The following is a 17,159-nucleotide window of genomic DNA, read 5'->3' as shown; positions in this document are numbered from 1 at the left end:
TATGATAAAAGAACTCACTTGTCAGGGGATCGCGTAGACAGATTATACACGGTAAATTGAATTCGATACTTTTTCGCAGAGTGTAAAATTTCCCTTGAAATTATACTAAAAGACCCCCAGTATTTATCAGCCGCTTTTGAGTTCAGCAAAATGATGTGGTGAATTTCACCCCATCTCATACAAGGTTTCTTTGCAGAGGCAAGATTGACATAATGATGGATTCATAACCACAGGAGGCGACCTACGGGATAAAATACACAGCGAATTCCTCATTTTTTAAACGCCTTTTGTTGATTTTTTTCCTTTCTCTTCTATATTAGTGATATACGTAAAAGAACGGAGATGAATGGCATGAATGGCAAGTTTGCAAACAGCTACAGAAAAGAGTATATTAGGGCGTGAAAAATATAAATGATGCGATTGAAGTGTTGCAGAAGTAATGAAGAATTAATTACATATCTTAAAATCAATAAATCATAATTGAAAAAAAAATTGACAAATTGGTGTCTGTATCTAAATTTTTGTTGAAGAAGAAATTGAGCGAGGAACGATGGATAAAATATTCTATGAGCTCTCTGAGGGTAGAAACCAGTAGAGGCGTCATCTTTTTATCCCACTTCATGCGCACATGCATTGAGCATAATGTGCTATATATTGTACATTTATATGCATTTTATGCATACAGGAACATTCATTTTGCGCATTCTTTCAATTTGCCTTCCTTCATAATTGCTCACTTCACAGACTTAAGGCATGGGTCCAATAAATTCTTTTTCAGCGAAAACGTGGAACATTTTACTCTATAACTTTTTGCAAGGAATTTTCCAAAAAGCTTGCGAATTGACTCGTTCATTGTTTCGACAAAATGATGATATCATAGGAAATTTTAAAGTTTTTTCGGCTAGGTGGTCCCAATATTGATAAATTAAGTTTTATTCCTTTGTGTCAGGTTTTTATACGTAAAACTTTGATATAATATCGAGGGTTGGAAAATACACTATACTAAGTCGAGTTAGTATAGTATATTTTTAACGCATTTTTCGATAGCTTTTGATGTCCTTCATCTTCCCTCAAAAGGACAAATTCGAATATTTGTTCCCTACAAAGTTACAGCGAAACCTGTAAAAAATTTTACATAAGAAGCAATGTAAATCTCAAACTTCAAATCGCTCTCCTGAAAATCAACAAAAATGAGTTAGTATAGTATATTTTCCAACCCTCGATATGCAAAACTTAATTCCTCAAACAAAGTTTATTGACATCACTGCGTTGATCACATCAGTCAAATAATAATTTCAACTAGAAAAGATGTGCGGGAAAATTTGATTATTGCTTTTCTTTTATGCTTCCTCCATTATATGTAATTTTATTTCCACACGAACCTACATTTAAATTATAACTAAATGGTGGGGTAAAAAAAGATTAAAACCCATTATGCGTGCCATCACAACGATGGCTAGTAGGGATTTCAGAACCTTTTAAAAAGCTTATTTTTTATTTTTTTTATCAGCTGTTTATTTCATTTTCATTTTTCCCATTGCTTATAATTCCATTGAATTCCTCTTGGCATTAATTGAAATTAAATATTATTTGCACAAAACACAAGACCGCATTTTTTTTTCAAACCCATCCCATACTTTTTCATGTATCTATGCAAAACCATAAGGAGATGAGGAGGACCAATAATGTAATTCAATTCGGGATTTTTTTTATAGCAGCGTGGGTGTTTTATAAAGACAAAGGGTGGGGAGAAAATAGAATATTGAACCAAAAAACAATTTACCTAATTTTACAATTATACAGACGTACATAATAATGTAAACTGTAAAAGATTAAACATTTTTATTCAATCCTATTGTTATTATAAGTTATGTTATGTCCTTCTAGTTACCACATTATTCAAGATTCTCTCACAGTTAATCTCTATCTCTTTCTCTCATAGCCAATTTTCCACACCACATTTAAAATTATGCATTTTTAGTACATAAACTTAATTTAAAATACAATATTTGCACGAGTCACGTGTTCCCAGTTTATACAATTGATCACTCCTATGTGAGTCACGTGCGTATCAGGCGTCAAATGTTGCTTCAATTTTGATTTCAGAAAGGACATCGCCCGCCCCATAACCAAAATGTTTCCTTCCACGACACGTGACTACTGGGAACACCCGATGCGGAAAATACACTATTGCCTTTCACAGTTATTCCATACATTTGGTATTTATGTACGGAAGTTATTTACCGCATAATACTATAAATCGAAAATCTTTTATGTCAATACGCATGATTAATATTTATTTACACCAAAACCAAAATTTTACATTAAAATTACAAAAATGGAAAACACTAAAGATAATTTTAAATAAAAAAAATATTTTTACGATTTTCGAAAACAGAGGAGCATCATTAGACAAACGTGACAATGGCTTGTAAGTAGCCATGGATTGTAATCAGCTCACAAATTTTACTTATCACAATTGGAGAAAAAAATATTTATTTTCGATTTTTATTGAGAATTATGGACCCTAATCAAAACTGAAGACTGAACTAAAATAAACTTTTACTAAAATTTAAAGTGGTCTACCAATCTTGTGAACGCAATTTTATTTATATAAAGACACGTGACATTCTTTCCTCACACTCAAGTAAGTATAAATCTCCAAATCTACTTTCTACACACGATTTAATCCATAAGTGCAACCAGAACGTGCTTAATTTGGTGAAATATATTTTTTTATTATTTCAATGTTCTTTATTTTCTCTATATGCTGCCTATCTCAATTAGTTTTTTTTGGGAAAACATAATAGAAAAATTAAATAAAAACGATATTCTTTACATTTTATACTTATTATGCATTCAATGCCTCAACTGAATTTTCTGATTGACGTCACTGTATCATTTATGTAACATTATGTAGGAAAGAAAAAAAAACAATTTTCATCTCATAATAAACAACGAAATATGATACCAAAGAAGTATCGAATGGTAATATGAATCAAAAGGAATAACTTACGTTTGATGTCACATCCAATCAAAAGTTAATGTGTTAGTTTTGACCCTTTTACAGCACCCTCGCTGTAACTTTGTTTTGCAGGAAAAACGAGATCAAATCGAAAATTTCCAAAGAGATAAACTTGTAGAGGGGAGTTATCTGATGAAGCGCGTAAATTGATGTGATGATGTTCTGTACAGTTCAGAATTTCACCACATCGTGTTTTTTTTTGCACACACACTTTTGTAGGTTTTTTCCCAATTTTCACAAACAAAACTATAATAAGCAAATATATGTAAATAGTTAGTAAACATTTTTTTTAAAGCTAATTAATTTATAAAAAAAAATACTAATTGATAATTAATCATTTTCAAAATATTTTTTAAATGGATTATAAAGAATTCAATTATTGTTCAGAATCTTCTATATGAAAATTATAACATAACAGAGATAAGAGCATTATGTCCAATGTGAAGAATACTTTCATGAATGATAATATAAAGATTATAATGATATAAAAGCGGAGAGTCTTATACCTAGACTGGACAACGTTGGAGTTATCAAGGAAAAAAAGTCCGATTTTCAAAAATATTCAGTAGGAATTAGACATGTGGTATAATTATGACAAAAACGATATGATAAAATTAATAATGTTGATTTTGCCTATGTAAATGTATGTATATATAGTTAAAATATGTATGTTTCATAACATACGTAAGATGTCTTGAAGTCAAGTTTAGTGTCTTGGTCAAGTTTTTTATATGGACGTTTCATTCAAATGAGCCACTCCGTATTCATGACTGATGTTAATTTATATTTATGTACCTATGAATTGTTTATGAATCGTATTTTTCGTTTTATGCTGTCGGTCTATCCAGTATTGTACCTGATTGTTTTCATATATAGCATAGAAAATAAATAAAAGAAGAACAGGGAAATGATAGCTAACTTATAAACTTTTTTATTTCTTATTTTTCACAATTTTGCAGAACCACTCCTACTTTACATTATATCATTATGTAGGTATTTTAAAGAGAAATTAATCTCGTTGAAGCATTTTAAAAGTTAATTTGTATGTGATTCGCGAGTAAAATGACACTGTCATAAAAGAAAAAAATTACACAAGTTTTGCGTAAAGTGTCTAATATTCAAAAAGTGATGATGTCTTTGTTTCTTTTGTGACTTAATGTTGAACAAAATTTCAGCAGAATTTTCAGATGAATTTATATGTAGGAAAATTAGGAAGAATTTCACATTATGCCAAAAAAACTTAAGTCTCTTTGTAAAATAATTTATAAATTAATTGATCGTCATTTTTTTTTCTAAACATTCTTGTAATGCTGTTTGCTCCTGCGTTTGAACTGAAACGAAAAGGAATCTTCACTTGAATTGTACATATAAAAAAAACTTCCAAAAACCAGGTGCTTAAAATATGTTTTTGCTCAAAACACTCAAAAATTGACCTTAAGATTATGACTAATATACTCTAATGCTTAAATTTGGATAAAAATCATTACATTATCTCTTTTTTATGTCTTCTTAAGCATCACTAGACACACTTTTAATATCAAGGGCCTCTCAATATACGTTGTTTGCAATATGAATTTTAACAAAGGTAAAATATTATTGGTAGGTATATATAGAGCTTTAGCATATAAATGTAATGTATGTACATATTTATTTGTGAATGAATAAATGTGGTGAATGTATACAAATATACATGTAGGTAGCTATTGTATGGTGTTAACGAGTCTCAAGTCTCGACACTTCTTGCGACACTCTTCAATTCTGCAGTCAAAATGCTTGAAAATTTCTCTTGCCTATGGCAAAAGCATTACGATAAAAAACCGCCAATTTTACATTTACATTTAATTTGTACCTAACTATGGAAATTGACAAATGATGCAAGATATTGGAAAATTATCTTCTTTGGATAGCATTTTGAGCATTAAGTCATCTCTATACAGAAGTAAACCACACAGAAGTGAATTACTAATGCGAGCATAAAAACCATTTCCGCGATTAAATAAAAAATAAAAATCAGAATATGGTGACATTAACACATTTTGTTGTCTGATAAATTTGCATAGAGCGTGCTGAAGTCCAAGATGTGACTTAGGAATCTTCGTTTGATGCACACAACGTCTTCAAAATCTCAACCTTGACAGAGACCATATCTCTGTAATTAATTGCCCATATAGAAATTTATCTGCCAAATATTTCACCCACTATTAAAGGCCAAATTTGTAAACCGGAATTTCACATGTTGAAATTGAGGAACTCTCTTTTGCATAAATTCAAAGTTTAAATAAAGAAAAAAAGAAGAATAGAAAAACAAAGCCATGACAAAGCCCTGTGGTCAAGATGCTTGTTCCTCGCTTGACGTCGTCTCTCTCAAATGACATTATTTATTATCCACGGCGTTAATTCTTTGTCTCAAATGGAATTTCCAAATGGGGAAAAGTGAAACTTTGCGTGTTGCGTTCAAACGATAAGTTCTTTTAAAGAAATTCTTATGATATCCCGCATTTAATCGTGCATTCTTTTGTTGTTTGCTCAATTCGTCCGCCTAGAATTTTTATAGCTAATTTATCATATTAAACACACCTACTTTTTTGTCCAACATTACCCAATTTGTATTACTTTCGTATATGCGTATCTTTTTAGAATATGAGATTGAATTTATTTTTAAAACATTCCTCCTGACCTTGGTATTTAATGCACACAAATTAGGTGGTTTTTATACAAAGTGAATATAATTTTAATTAATGTGTAAATATATAATCATTAATAAATTAATTGCTAAATCCACTTTTTTATCCAACAATTAAAACCATCAAAGATTGCAATGGGAATATTTTTAATATTTGCGAAAATTTACTTGTCACATGTGACCATGATTCTTAAAATCAAAGTCAGTGTCTATGGAGCAATACTCAGGTATATTGCAATAGTCCAAATATAAAACTGATATGCATAATGCTTAATTCTGTGGAAACCCAAAGTCAATGGGTGAAGTGGTTCAACATCAGTGCCCATGTGTACGTGTTTTAGTGTCAAAAGTAAGATAATGGGGGAGAAGGAAAAACGCGTCCACACAATTTATGCGTGAATATGGTGATTTGAATTTTTGAAAAAGAGTAGGAGAAAAACGGCACAGTGCATTCATAGTCCCCAAACACAAAACCCGTGTGGAGTAGCATTTTGTGCTACCATGACCGTAGAGCTTCCACCATCAACCTCCCATACAATCCATTGAGTGGTCAATTTGTTCAGTATAGCATTGTCTGTCTTCACTCTGCGTTTGATCGCTCACCAGAGAAGTTAACACACCGGGCTCTTCTTCATTTCATCTTTCTTAGTGATCTTAAGTTGTGATCTTAGTCCGCAGATTGATCGGACTTCTTTCAAGGGGTTTAAAGTGAAATTGATATGGTGCCTTCATCATTTGGTATCATGAACAAAATAAAATTTTTTGCTACCTATGTAATAATGTTTTTTATCAAAGTTTAAGTGCAAAGTCCAGAGACATTATCGCAAAGTTTTCGCAATTGAAAAAGTCTATTCATGTGAAATCAATTATTTTCAGACTTTAATCGACACTGATAAGTTTTTCTGTGCGAGTTTCTGCATCTGGACAAAAAAATTTAATTTAATTTAGCGGCAAAATATTGAAGAGTCATATATCTGGCTTATCAGTGAATGTGGGTGAACATTGGACCAATTAAGTGTTTTTAATATTAAAATTTTCATCAAATGCAGTGACGGTGAAATTGAACAAGTCACAATATTAATACTGCATATGGATTTATCATAAGTGGTTTATAAATAATAATACAGTGTATGCAATCCCAATAGCTCCAATTAAAAAATCAAGATGAATTTAATATTGGGAAAAAGTGTCATACTGAGCAGAATGTATCAGTACTTAATGTATTTATCTCCAATTACGCTCCTCATTTACGTTCTTTTGATCACACTTATCATTATGTACAATAAACGAAGAGCGCGACTTGTGAAATTAATTGATAAAATTCCTGGCCCACCCGGTATACCAATTTTGGGTAACACCATCGAAATTAACGTTGATCATGATGGTAATTCTTTTTTATTATTATAATAAGCATCCGTATTAGTGAGATTGGTATCTTTTTCTTCTTTTCGTGAATCTTCTTTTGAACAAATAAAAAAAAAGTCTCATACAATTGTACAAAAGTTGCTTTTGAATCTTCCAGTGAATGAGTGGCCCACTTTGTAAGATTGGTACACTTTCATTTTCTATTGTGCTTGAACCTCTAACAAATATATTAAATATTTTTTTTTCCGATACATCGCACATATAGCAATTTCCAATATTATTTACTTCACAATTCATTGCTTTATTAGTTAGTATGTGATGGCATATTTTTTTGCCCTGCACTTTGCTTTTGATGATTGCATCATTTCATAAAAAAAAGTATAATTTGAATTGCAACAATAATCTCCTACAAATTACACTAAAGTATTAATGTATGCATTATATGTTTATATATTTAAATATACATAATTGTGGATAGTTTCTTAATTTGTATCTTAAAGAAAACTGCAATGCAGACTGATTGCTTTCCTGACCTGATTTTTTGGTGAAAAGAAAACCTTGGTAGATGTTATAAAATAGGTTGAAATTGTGGTAAAGTGGATGACCTAAGTAAACAATGTACTTATTTCCCCTCAGGGGAATCATTTTCTGCTGTATGAACACATTTTTATTATTTCCCTACTATCGGAAATTCCTCCACAAAACACAAAAACCATTGGTCTTCAAAGTGAATAAACTGACACATGTTGCAAAATAAATTTTTGATGAACTTGAAAAATATAATATGATTTAAATTATAAATTAGTTTTTCATGAACAACTAATAGACAAAATTTGATTAAATTATATAAAGGTCCGTAGTTTTTGATGCAAGAACCAGAAATTGTTTGCATATTATTAATTAAAGTTCTATTTACTTTTTGGTAATCATGCTCTAGTGATTTTGCATTACCACTAGACCATGTCTACCGGTCTAATTCTAAAACTACACGGACTATAAATAGTATAAATATATATTTTTATAAGAGAAACTCCATTAAAAAAAACAAACTTCCTAGAATAAGAAAATAAACCCAACCATTTAGCACTGTTTCGGAATTTCCATGAATTCTATGAATTAATAGGTTCTGAGACAGCTTAAGATTACATAAAAATCTTTTTTGTTTTAATTTAATTTATTAGCATAATAGATTGTTTTTACCCTCTAAACGACTTTGACAAAATGAATGCAATAGGTCGAATATTAGTATGAAAAAAAAACTTCTCCATTTGACTGCAAACCACTTCTACTATACTTCTAAATATTTTAGAGGTAGCAATATTTCATTCTGCAACAAAGCATAGCAACTGCGTGTTGTTTTCAAGAGATTGTGTGATATAAAATGAATGCATAATGAATGATTATATCCAAATTATGCTATATGATACAATATTTAAACAAGTCCACATATCACTTCCATGTGTGTGGTGACTATTTTCCAAAATTCTCATTTTATTGAAAAATCAAGTTCAAATTTTTCCAGACATAAACAACACACGAGAGTTTTGAAAAATCAATAAATAGTAGTATATAAATTGAGAACATTCAAATCTCAATGTCGTTTTAAATAAATTTGCATAATTTGTAGTGAATCCTCTTAGAAAGGAATTTTTTTTTCTTGTTAGGACAAAAAAAAGTTATTTATAATATATCTGTTTTAATAGGCATGTCTGAGAATCCTGTTCATTAAGTCGCTTTCTGTGATCACGATGCTACGGTACCTATAACTATATACATACATATTTGGCGTTGAGAAGCCGGCTTTTAAATATTTGCCAATATGTCTGTGGCTCATATAGTGACATTACGTCATCAATGAGCTACCGATCAAACGATTCTTTTTATATTTTCCGTCAAATATGCAATATTAGGGAACTTGATCGATACGGAGGTAATAAATAAATCGTTCTTACGATGGTATCTGCGACATGATTAATCACTGGAGAAAACGGCCAAAATGTAATTTGTAGATCATCGCTTTGGTATTTTTTGTCGTTTTATTGTTGTACTTTACCCATCCACCATACAGAATTTCCTTCAAATGGCACCATCCCGCCCATCTATTCCCGTCCATCGATTTGGGCGGATGGTCCTTTGATGTAGCAAATTCGATTAATTATCCAAAATGTTTATATTGCGGTTTTGACAGTTATACGATGTACCAATAAACACTTTTTCGCCAGAAATAATCCACTCCAGTTTGTAAATGGGAGTTCTATATATTGATATCAATTTGATTGAGTCACGTTTTTGTACAGAGATGTCTGATAGGATTTTATTTATTGTTTTCTTCTCACATAACATCTCCCGACAAACTTATCAAGCACGGAAAAAATGGGCACGTCTTTTATCTAATCTAAATAAATGTGTAGTGTAACATATATCATATTCTCATATTTCTACTAATAGGCACCTATATTAGCTGTGATTCTTTCTTAAAAGAAGCACAGCTTCTGTGTACACTCAAAAATGCAAAGTCGTCAGATCGGGCTCAAACTCGGGATGAGCACGAATTAAGGTCCCTACATTCCAAAAAACGTATGCGCCAAAAATCTTTCCGTCCGGCCGTCCGTCCGGCCGTCCGGCCGTCCGGCCGTCCGGCCGTCCGGAACCTTTTGCTAAATTACAAGAGAACGGTAATAGATAGAGACTTGCGGTCAACGGCAAAGTTTAAATATCGGGTGGAAGACATCCGATTATGAGGTCAAATCCGACCCCCCACCCCCCGGTCCGCCATTTTGGATAACCCCTAAATTTTGTTTTCGCTATATCTCAGGCCCTATTATAGCTAGAGATCTGAAATTTTGATATGTTGTAGGGGCCATCAAGACCTTTCCAACGATACCTCATTTTCGAAAATCGGCCAAGCCGTTTAGCCAATATGACCGCCACAATTTTTCATCGAAAATCGGCCATAACTTGAGAACGGCTTGACCGATTTTGATCAACTCGGGCTCAAATGAAAGATATTAACGAGCCCTACAACTGCTCGGAACATCGCAAGTTCAAAAAATGTCCGCAAGTGGCGCTAAAATCGAAAACAAAATTTTCGATGTGTTTTCGATGAATATCTCGAGCACCGCTTTATAGAATTGCTTCATATTTTGATATGTTATAGTTGACTATAGTATCTATCACCATGCCAAAAATGAAGAAAATCTATGTAGCCGTTCCGGAGATATCGCGTTTTAAAGTTTACATGTCATATCTTGAGTTGCATAAGTCCAACGCCCCGCGAAGCGGGGCGTTTTATATACACATATAAAATAAAATAATATATATATATAAATGCATAGATATATACATTATATATATACATATAAAAATGCAAAGATAAATATATATAAACTGCAAAGATAAAAATTAAATATAGCATGGATGGAACAGTATAAAGCGAAAGAACGGTAAGTAAAACTTACGGGCTGTGATTCTTTCTTTGTCAGTGAAATGTGAAATTGAGTGAAAATTGAGAATGGGCAAATTTTGAGGAGAGACTTACTCGTGAGCCGAATCACAGCCAACGCCCGCCACGATTAAGGCTTTCTTCAAAATTTCTACGCGTTGGCTGTGATTCGGCTCGCGAGTAAGTCTCTCCTCAAAATTTGCCCATTCTCAATTTTCACTCAATTTCACATTTCACTGACAAAGAAAGAATCACAGCCCGTAAGTTTTACTTACCGTTCTTTCGCTTTATACTGTTCCATCCATGCTATATTTAATTTTTATCTTTGCAGTTTATATATATTTATCTTTGCATTTTTATATGTATATTTTTAGCTGTGATTCTTTCTTCAAAGAAGCACAGCTTCTGTGTACACTCAAGAATGCAAAGTCGTCAGATCGGGCTCAAACTTGGGATGAGCACGAATTAGGGTCCCTACATTTCAAAAAATGGTGGCGCCAAAAATTTTTCCGGCCGGCCGTCCGTCCGTCCGGCCGGAGTATAACGCTAAATTGTGAGAGAACGGTAATAGATAGAGACTTGCGGTCAACGGCAAAGTTCATATATCGGGTGGAAGACATCCAATTATGAAGTCAAATTTTACCCCCCACCCCCCCGTCCGCCATTTTGAGTAACCTTAAAATTTTGTTTTCGCTGTATCTCAGCCCCTGTAATAGCTAAAAATCTGAAATTTTGATATGTTGTAGGGGCCATCAAGAGCTTTCCAACGATACCTCATTTTTGAAAATCGGTCAAGCCGTTTAGTCAATATGGCCGCCACAATTTTTCATCGAAAATCGGCCATAACTCGAGAATGGCTTGACCGATTTTGATCAACTCGGGCTCAAATGAAAGATATTTATGAGCTCTACAACTGCTAGGAACATTGCAAGTTCAAAAAATGACCGCAAGTGGTGCTAAAATCGGAAACAAAATTTTCGATGAGTTTTCGATGAATATCTCGAGCACCGCTTTATAGAATTGCTTCAAATTTTGATATGTTATAGCTGACTATAATATCTATCACCATGCCAAAAATGAAGAAAATCTATGTAGCCGTTCCGGAGATATCGCGTTTTAAAGTTAACATGTCATATCTTAAGTTGCATAAGACCAACGCCCCGCGAAGCGGGGCGTTTTATATATACATAAATAAAAGTAAAGTAAAATATATATAAATGCATAGATATATACATTATATATACATATAAAAATGCAAAGATAAATATTAAATATAGCATGGATGGAACAGTATAAAGCGAAAGAACGGTAAGTAAAACTTACGGGCTGTGATTCTTTCTTTGTCAGTGAAATGTGTAGATGGCTGAAAATTGAGGATGGGCAAATTTTGAGGAGAGACTTACTCGTGAGCCGAATCACAGCCAACGCCCGCCACGATTAAGGATTTCTTCAAAATTTCTGCGCGTTGGCTGTGATTCGGCTCGCGAGTAAGTCTCTCCTCAAAATTTGCCCATCCTCAATTTTCAGCCATCTACACATTTCACTGACAAAGAAAGAATCACAGCCCGTAAGTTTTACTTACCGTTCTTTCGCTTTATACTGTTCCATCCATGCTATATTTAATATTTATCTTTGCATTTTTATATGTATATATAATGTATATATCTATGCATTTATATATATTTTTTCTAATGTGCTATGCATTATACTTTTTTTAGACATGTTTTATTATCTGCATATTTTAATAGTATATTCTACTTAAATATTTGATACATTTCATGGGAACCACGTGAATGATAATGCTTTCACGGCAAAATAGCATTGAAATTGTCTGCATCTGATGGTGGTGCTTTGGGTCGATGCATTATTCATTATGACTCCATCATCGGCATTGAATTTTAGAGTCGATTTGATCGTGACTCGGTGTTAGAGGGAACCTTCAAAATTTTCAAATTAATATTTATTATTTTGGATAAATGTAGAAAAAATGACTTTAATTCATTTTACAATAATTAGCATTTTTCTTTATAGTACATGTCGTCAAAAATATATTAAACGGAAAGAATTAGTCAACCAATAGCCTTCACCTCGCAGCTCACTTATCATACTTATTTTAATCTCTCTCACTCTCTGAAATTTCCTAACTAAATTCTTTCTAATTAAAAAAATATATGAATAATTAAATTAGCACATATGCGATAAAAGACAAAGAAACTTCTCTTTGACAATAATTTTTAACTTCTTATGATATATTCAGCAGGTTTTCTCGGTTAGATCCGTGAATTATAAATTACGTTCGTGTTGTTTTGCGCACAACTTTGAAAAAAATTCCCGGGCTGAATGACTTATTCATTTATTTATTTTGTAGAATTAGGTAATTTTTAACATAATTACTAGGTATTTCGCTTTTATGGCAAAAGTCGCTTAAATTATTTAAAATTTAAATAGTTAAGATATGTCTAAATGCTTGGTTTATAATTTTCTGAAACGTCGTGGTGTGGAATTCGATCTTTTTATCTGCCGGTCGGTTTCGCATTTTGCCATCATCTAAAACATATTGACAAAGGTTCTTTAAAAAGCTTTTTTCTTTTTCCTTCTCACCATTGACGATAAAAAATAATTATTCTTGTGATTTTTATTAAATTTTCAAGCAGTCACAACAATCAGTTTGTTTAAAATTCTGAAAATATTGAACTTTACAGAATTATTCACGAGAATACTTGGCATGAGAACACTATGGGGGCGAAGACAAGGATTTTGTAGGGCTTGGATTGGGACGCAACCATACGTTTTCATATCCAAACCATCAGTTGTTGAGGTAAGTCTCTGAATAAAAATCATTATGGAGAAAATATATTTGACGGTGTTAAATGAAATATTTCCATTAGCCCATATTAGGAAGCCCCAAACATATTGACAAAAGTTCAGATTACAACTATCTACATCCCTGGCTTGGAACTGGATTACTCACAAGTTCCGGAATAAAATGGCATTCCCGTAGAAAGGTAAAGTTTCATAAAGAAGGAAAATTTAATTTTTACCTTTTCATTTTTTAATAAAATAAAAGTTAAAAAAAAAATAATGTCCTTTCTATGCAGATTTTGACACCAGCTTTTCACTTCAAAATCCTTGAAGATTTTATCGATGTGTTCTCGGAGCAAAGCTCCATTTTAGCATCGAAATTGGCTGTCGAAGTTGAGAAAGAGTCTTTTAATATCTTCCCTTACGTGACTCTCTGTACTCTTGATATTGTTTGTGGTGAGTATTTTTTTTTCTTGTGCATTCACTCTATCAGAAAACTTAATTTGTTTAATTTATAAAATATATAAAGTAATACTTAAAAATGTAAATTTGATTAGCGCACTTAATTGAAATTTCTAAACATCCAAGGAAGGTCAATAACTTTATGCACATAATTTGTATTGAAAAATATTTCGATGCTTATTTTTTCACGTCAGTGTAGTATAAGTGGCATCTTATTGGTATATAAAAACGATTGATGAACAAAAACATTGAGGTGTTGTTGTATGAAATTTATTATAAAAATATTAATTTTTTCAAACATAATTTTTTTTAAGAAGTTGAAAAAACTCGTTAGGTCATACCAAAATAGAGGTAATATGTTTAAAATAGTGAAATGACCTTATGTGAGAGGTTGTGGAATTGTGATATGCTAAGATACAGCACAATAGATAAACTTCGATGTTGGCTAATTAATTTGTAATTTTCTTATTCTAGAGACGGCGATGGGTAGACAAGTCAATGCCCAGAGCAACAGTGATTCAGAATACGTTAAGGCGGTTTATGAGTGAGTGAATGAGTTTTCTTTTAACGGAATCTAGTGTAAAAGTAACTTGTTTTTGATTCTATAAGCAATCATCACATGGCGCACGTGCATTTCTTACACGATGGCATCCATGAGACATTTACAGTAGTTAGTAGTCCATCAATGATGATGGTGCTTTGACCTTTTTTTTTATTTAAACGTGTTACACACGTTTTTCTATTCAATGGAAGTCTGAGTATGACGACACTATGTATATTATATATAACCGCATTGAAATAGCGTACTAACTATTTGTACATAATATTTTCTGATATGTGTGGCCCATGCAAAAAAAACCCTTGTATTGATGCACAAGACGACAGAAAGTATAATTATTTTCTTTCACGAATGTCAAGTAAATTTAAAAATTGTGACATGATTGTGAGAAACGACAGTCAATTTTTTTATAAATTAACTTTAGCTACCACTTCCCCCTAAAATGGTCATCTTCTTTTGGTCTTGTAAGTAATTGAGTAATGTTGAATTAAATGTTTAGAGAAAAAAAACTTTGGATAATCTTTTCTCATTAAAAGTTTCTTTTGTGAGTGGGTCATATACTACCACTTAGTGACCTTTTGTCGATTTAGAAGACAATTTACCGGAACATTAGCCACCCTGAGTTCACAATCACTCAATCAAACCTCTTGCACTTTATCCCTCACGGAAAAGTAATGGGTGTTTTTCTCGCACATAAGGAAAGTTGATGTCATATCACAAATTCGTTGCTGTGGAAAATTAACCCACCCATCCATATAACATTATTTTTGTCGATAGAAACAAAAATGTAATACAGCAGTGAGATGAAAAAAGGGCGGGAAACCTTGTCAGATATATACGTACACATTTCATTTTTGCGTCCATGAAGACTTTTCATTCCCTCCACTCATTTTCTCAACAATGCATGATATGTAGTGATATGTCAATCATTTTTTCTTCTATTAGAATTGGGGCGATTGTTTTGAATCGTCAGGCAAAAATATGGCTTCAGCCTGATATAATATTCAGGCGAACCAAGCATTTTGCGGACCATCAGCGCTGCCTAAAGGTTCTTCATGACTTCTCGTATCGCGTTATCAGGGAACGCAAAGAAATGATCAAGAAGGAGCAAATGAAGAAAATGCAGCAACTTGCTAACAATAACAACATTGGGGATGGATCTTGTATCGTGGAGAGGGATACATCGGATTCTGAAGAGGAGAGGATGCAATTCATTACATCCACGAGCATGAAAGTGGAGGCCGATGAGGATGTTGTGGGAAAGAAGAAGAGACTCGCCTTTCTCGACCTCTTGATTGAGGCCTCACAAGATGGGAAGGTTCTTTCAAATGATGATATCCGAGAGGAGGTCGATACATTCATGGTAAAGAATTACTGAATTTCTTTCTATTAATTTGATTCTCAAATACAGAAATATGTTTTTTTCTCTTCTCTTTTCTTTGCAGTTTGAAGGACATGATACCACGTCAGGTAATTATTTAATAATTCATGCCGTTGTTGCGATCAATGTTAACATTCATAAAACTTACTGAATTATAAAAAAATGTTTAATATTTATCATTGACCACATTTTAGCTGCAATCAGTTGGACTCTCTTCCTCATTGGATCTGACCCGGAAATTCAAGAGCGCGTTATAGAGGAGATTGATTTAGTAATGGATGGTGATCGTGAGCGTGCACCAACAATGAAGGAGCTTCTTGATATGAAATATTTGGAGTGCTGCATAAAGGAAGCACTTCGACTCTACCCCAGTGTCCCCCTTATTGCGCGCCAGATTAAGGAAGATGTACAAATTGATGAATATACCATACCTGCAGGAACCACCGCTATGATTGTTACTTACATGCTTCACAGAAATCCCCAGATCTACTACAAACCAGAACAATTCAATCCTGATCGGTTCTTACCAGAAAACTGCCAGGGTCGTCATCCTTATGCGTACATTCCTTTCAGTGCTGGCCCAAGAAATTGCATTGGGCAGAAATTTGCAATTCTCGAGGAAAAATCAGTGATCTCTGCTGTTCTGAGGAAATATAAAATTGAAGCAGTTGACCGAAGAGAAGATTTGACACTGATGGGAGAATTAATTTTGCGACCCAAAGATGGACTTCGTGTACGAATTACACCCCGAAAATAATTTCCTTACCAAAATTTACGATATAAAGCAAATTTTGGACAACATCATATTATTTTAGTTTAACCGTAACAACACTATACATATTGTATGTGGAGCGTGTATTTATTATTTTTAAATACTCAAAATGGCGAAAAACTATTTTTATATCAAGTGAAATATTGTAATATGTATTTAATACTAATAAATTGTAAATAAATATATAAATAAATCTTTAAAAATTATCTAATATGCATTCCGATTTTATTGGCTGAATATTCAGTTATTATTTTAAACTATTGTTAAAGCAAAATTGACTAATCCTGTCCAATATGATATACCTTTTTTGCTAAATGGTAAGATTTATCGTTATTATAGAAGTAATAAAATTTATTAATTTGAGAAAAATTAATAAATTAATATAATAATTGACGCCGGGGTCAAAAAAATTACTGAACTGCCTCACATCGAAAAATATATATAATACAATAATTAATTTATCTCTTTGCGGATTTTTCATGATAATTCGAGGTGGGAATCTTAGTTAGAAGAGTTAGAATTTCTCTTTTATCTAGAATCCCATAAATAGAAAAATAATTTTACAGAAAGTAGATATCCCATATTAGGTTTACTTACCCTATTCTACACTATTTCGAATAGCCATATGAAAAACATTTAAAAGGTTTATAAACGTTTCAAATGTTTTC

General features: G+C 32.4%; 1 protein-coding gene across 1 annotated transcript; it reads left to right on the top strand.

Moving 5' to 3' along the window:
* The first annotated feature begins 6,236 nt into the window (after positions 1-6,236).
* On the top strand, positions 6,237-16,658 carry LOC129785838 (cytochrome P450 4c3). The gene is made up of 8 exons (XM_055820480.1): positions 6,237-7,092; positions 13,218-13,333; positions 13,404-13,520; positions 13,614-13,773; positions 14,254-14,323; positions 15,284-15,701; positions 15,784-15,808; positions 15,914-16,658. The coding sequence occupies exons 1-8, from the start codon at positions 6,873-6,875 to the stop codon at positions 16,474-16,476; spliced, it is 1,689 nt and encodes a 562-aa protein (XP_055676455.1). The 5' UTR covers positions 6,237-6,872; the 3' UTR covers positions 16,477-16,658.
* The last annotated feature ends 501 nt before the right edge of the window (positions 16,659-17,159 follow it).

This window comes from Lutzomyia longipalpis, chromosome 1 (genome assembly GCF_024334085.1).
Source record: "Lutzomyia longipalpis isolate SR_M1_2022 chromosome 1, ASM2433408v1".
In the NCBI taxonomy this organism is placed as follows: Eukaryota; Metazoa; Arthropoda; class Insecta; order Diptera; family Psychodidae; genus Lutzomyia; species Lutzomyia longipalpis.
Note: the sequence above shows the minus strand (reverse complement) of the source record. Positions and strands in the feature narration are given on the sequence as shown.

What these genes read in the sequence shown, in the direction of transcription:
- LOC129785838 (XM_055820480.1), top strand. Translation starts at nt 6,873, where the DNA reads ATGAATTTAATATTGGGAAAAAGTGTCATACTGAGCAGAATGTATCAG. An exon ending in AATGGCATTCCCGTAGAAAG is followed by an intron (nt 13,521 to 13,613) that starts GTAAAGTTTCAT and finishes CTTTCTATGCAG; the next exon opens with ATTTTGACACCAGCTTTTCA. An exon ending in TACGTTAAGGCGGTTTATGA is followed by an intron (nt 14,324 to 15,283) that starts GTGAGTGAATGA and finishes TTCTTCTATTAG; the next exon opens with AATTGGGGCGATTGTTTTGA.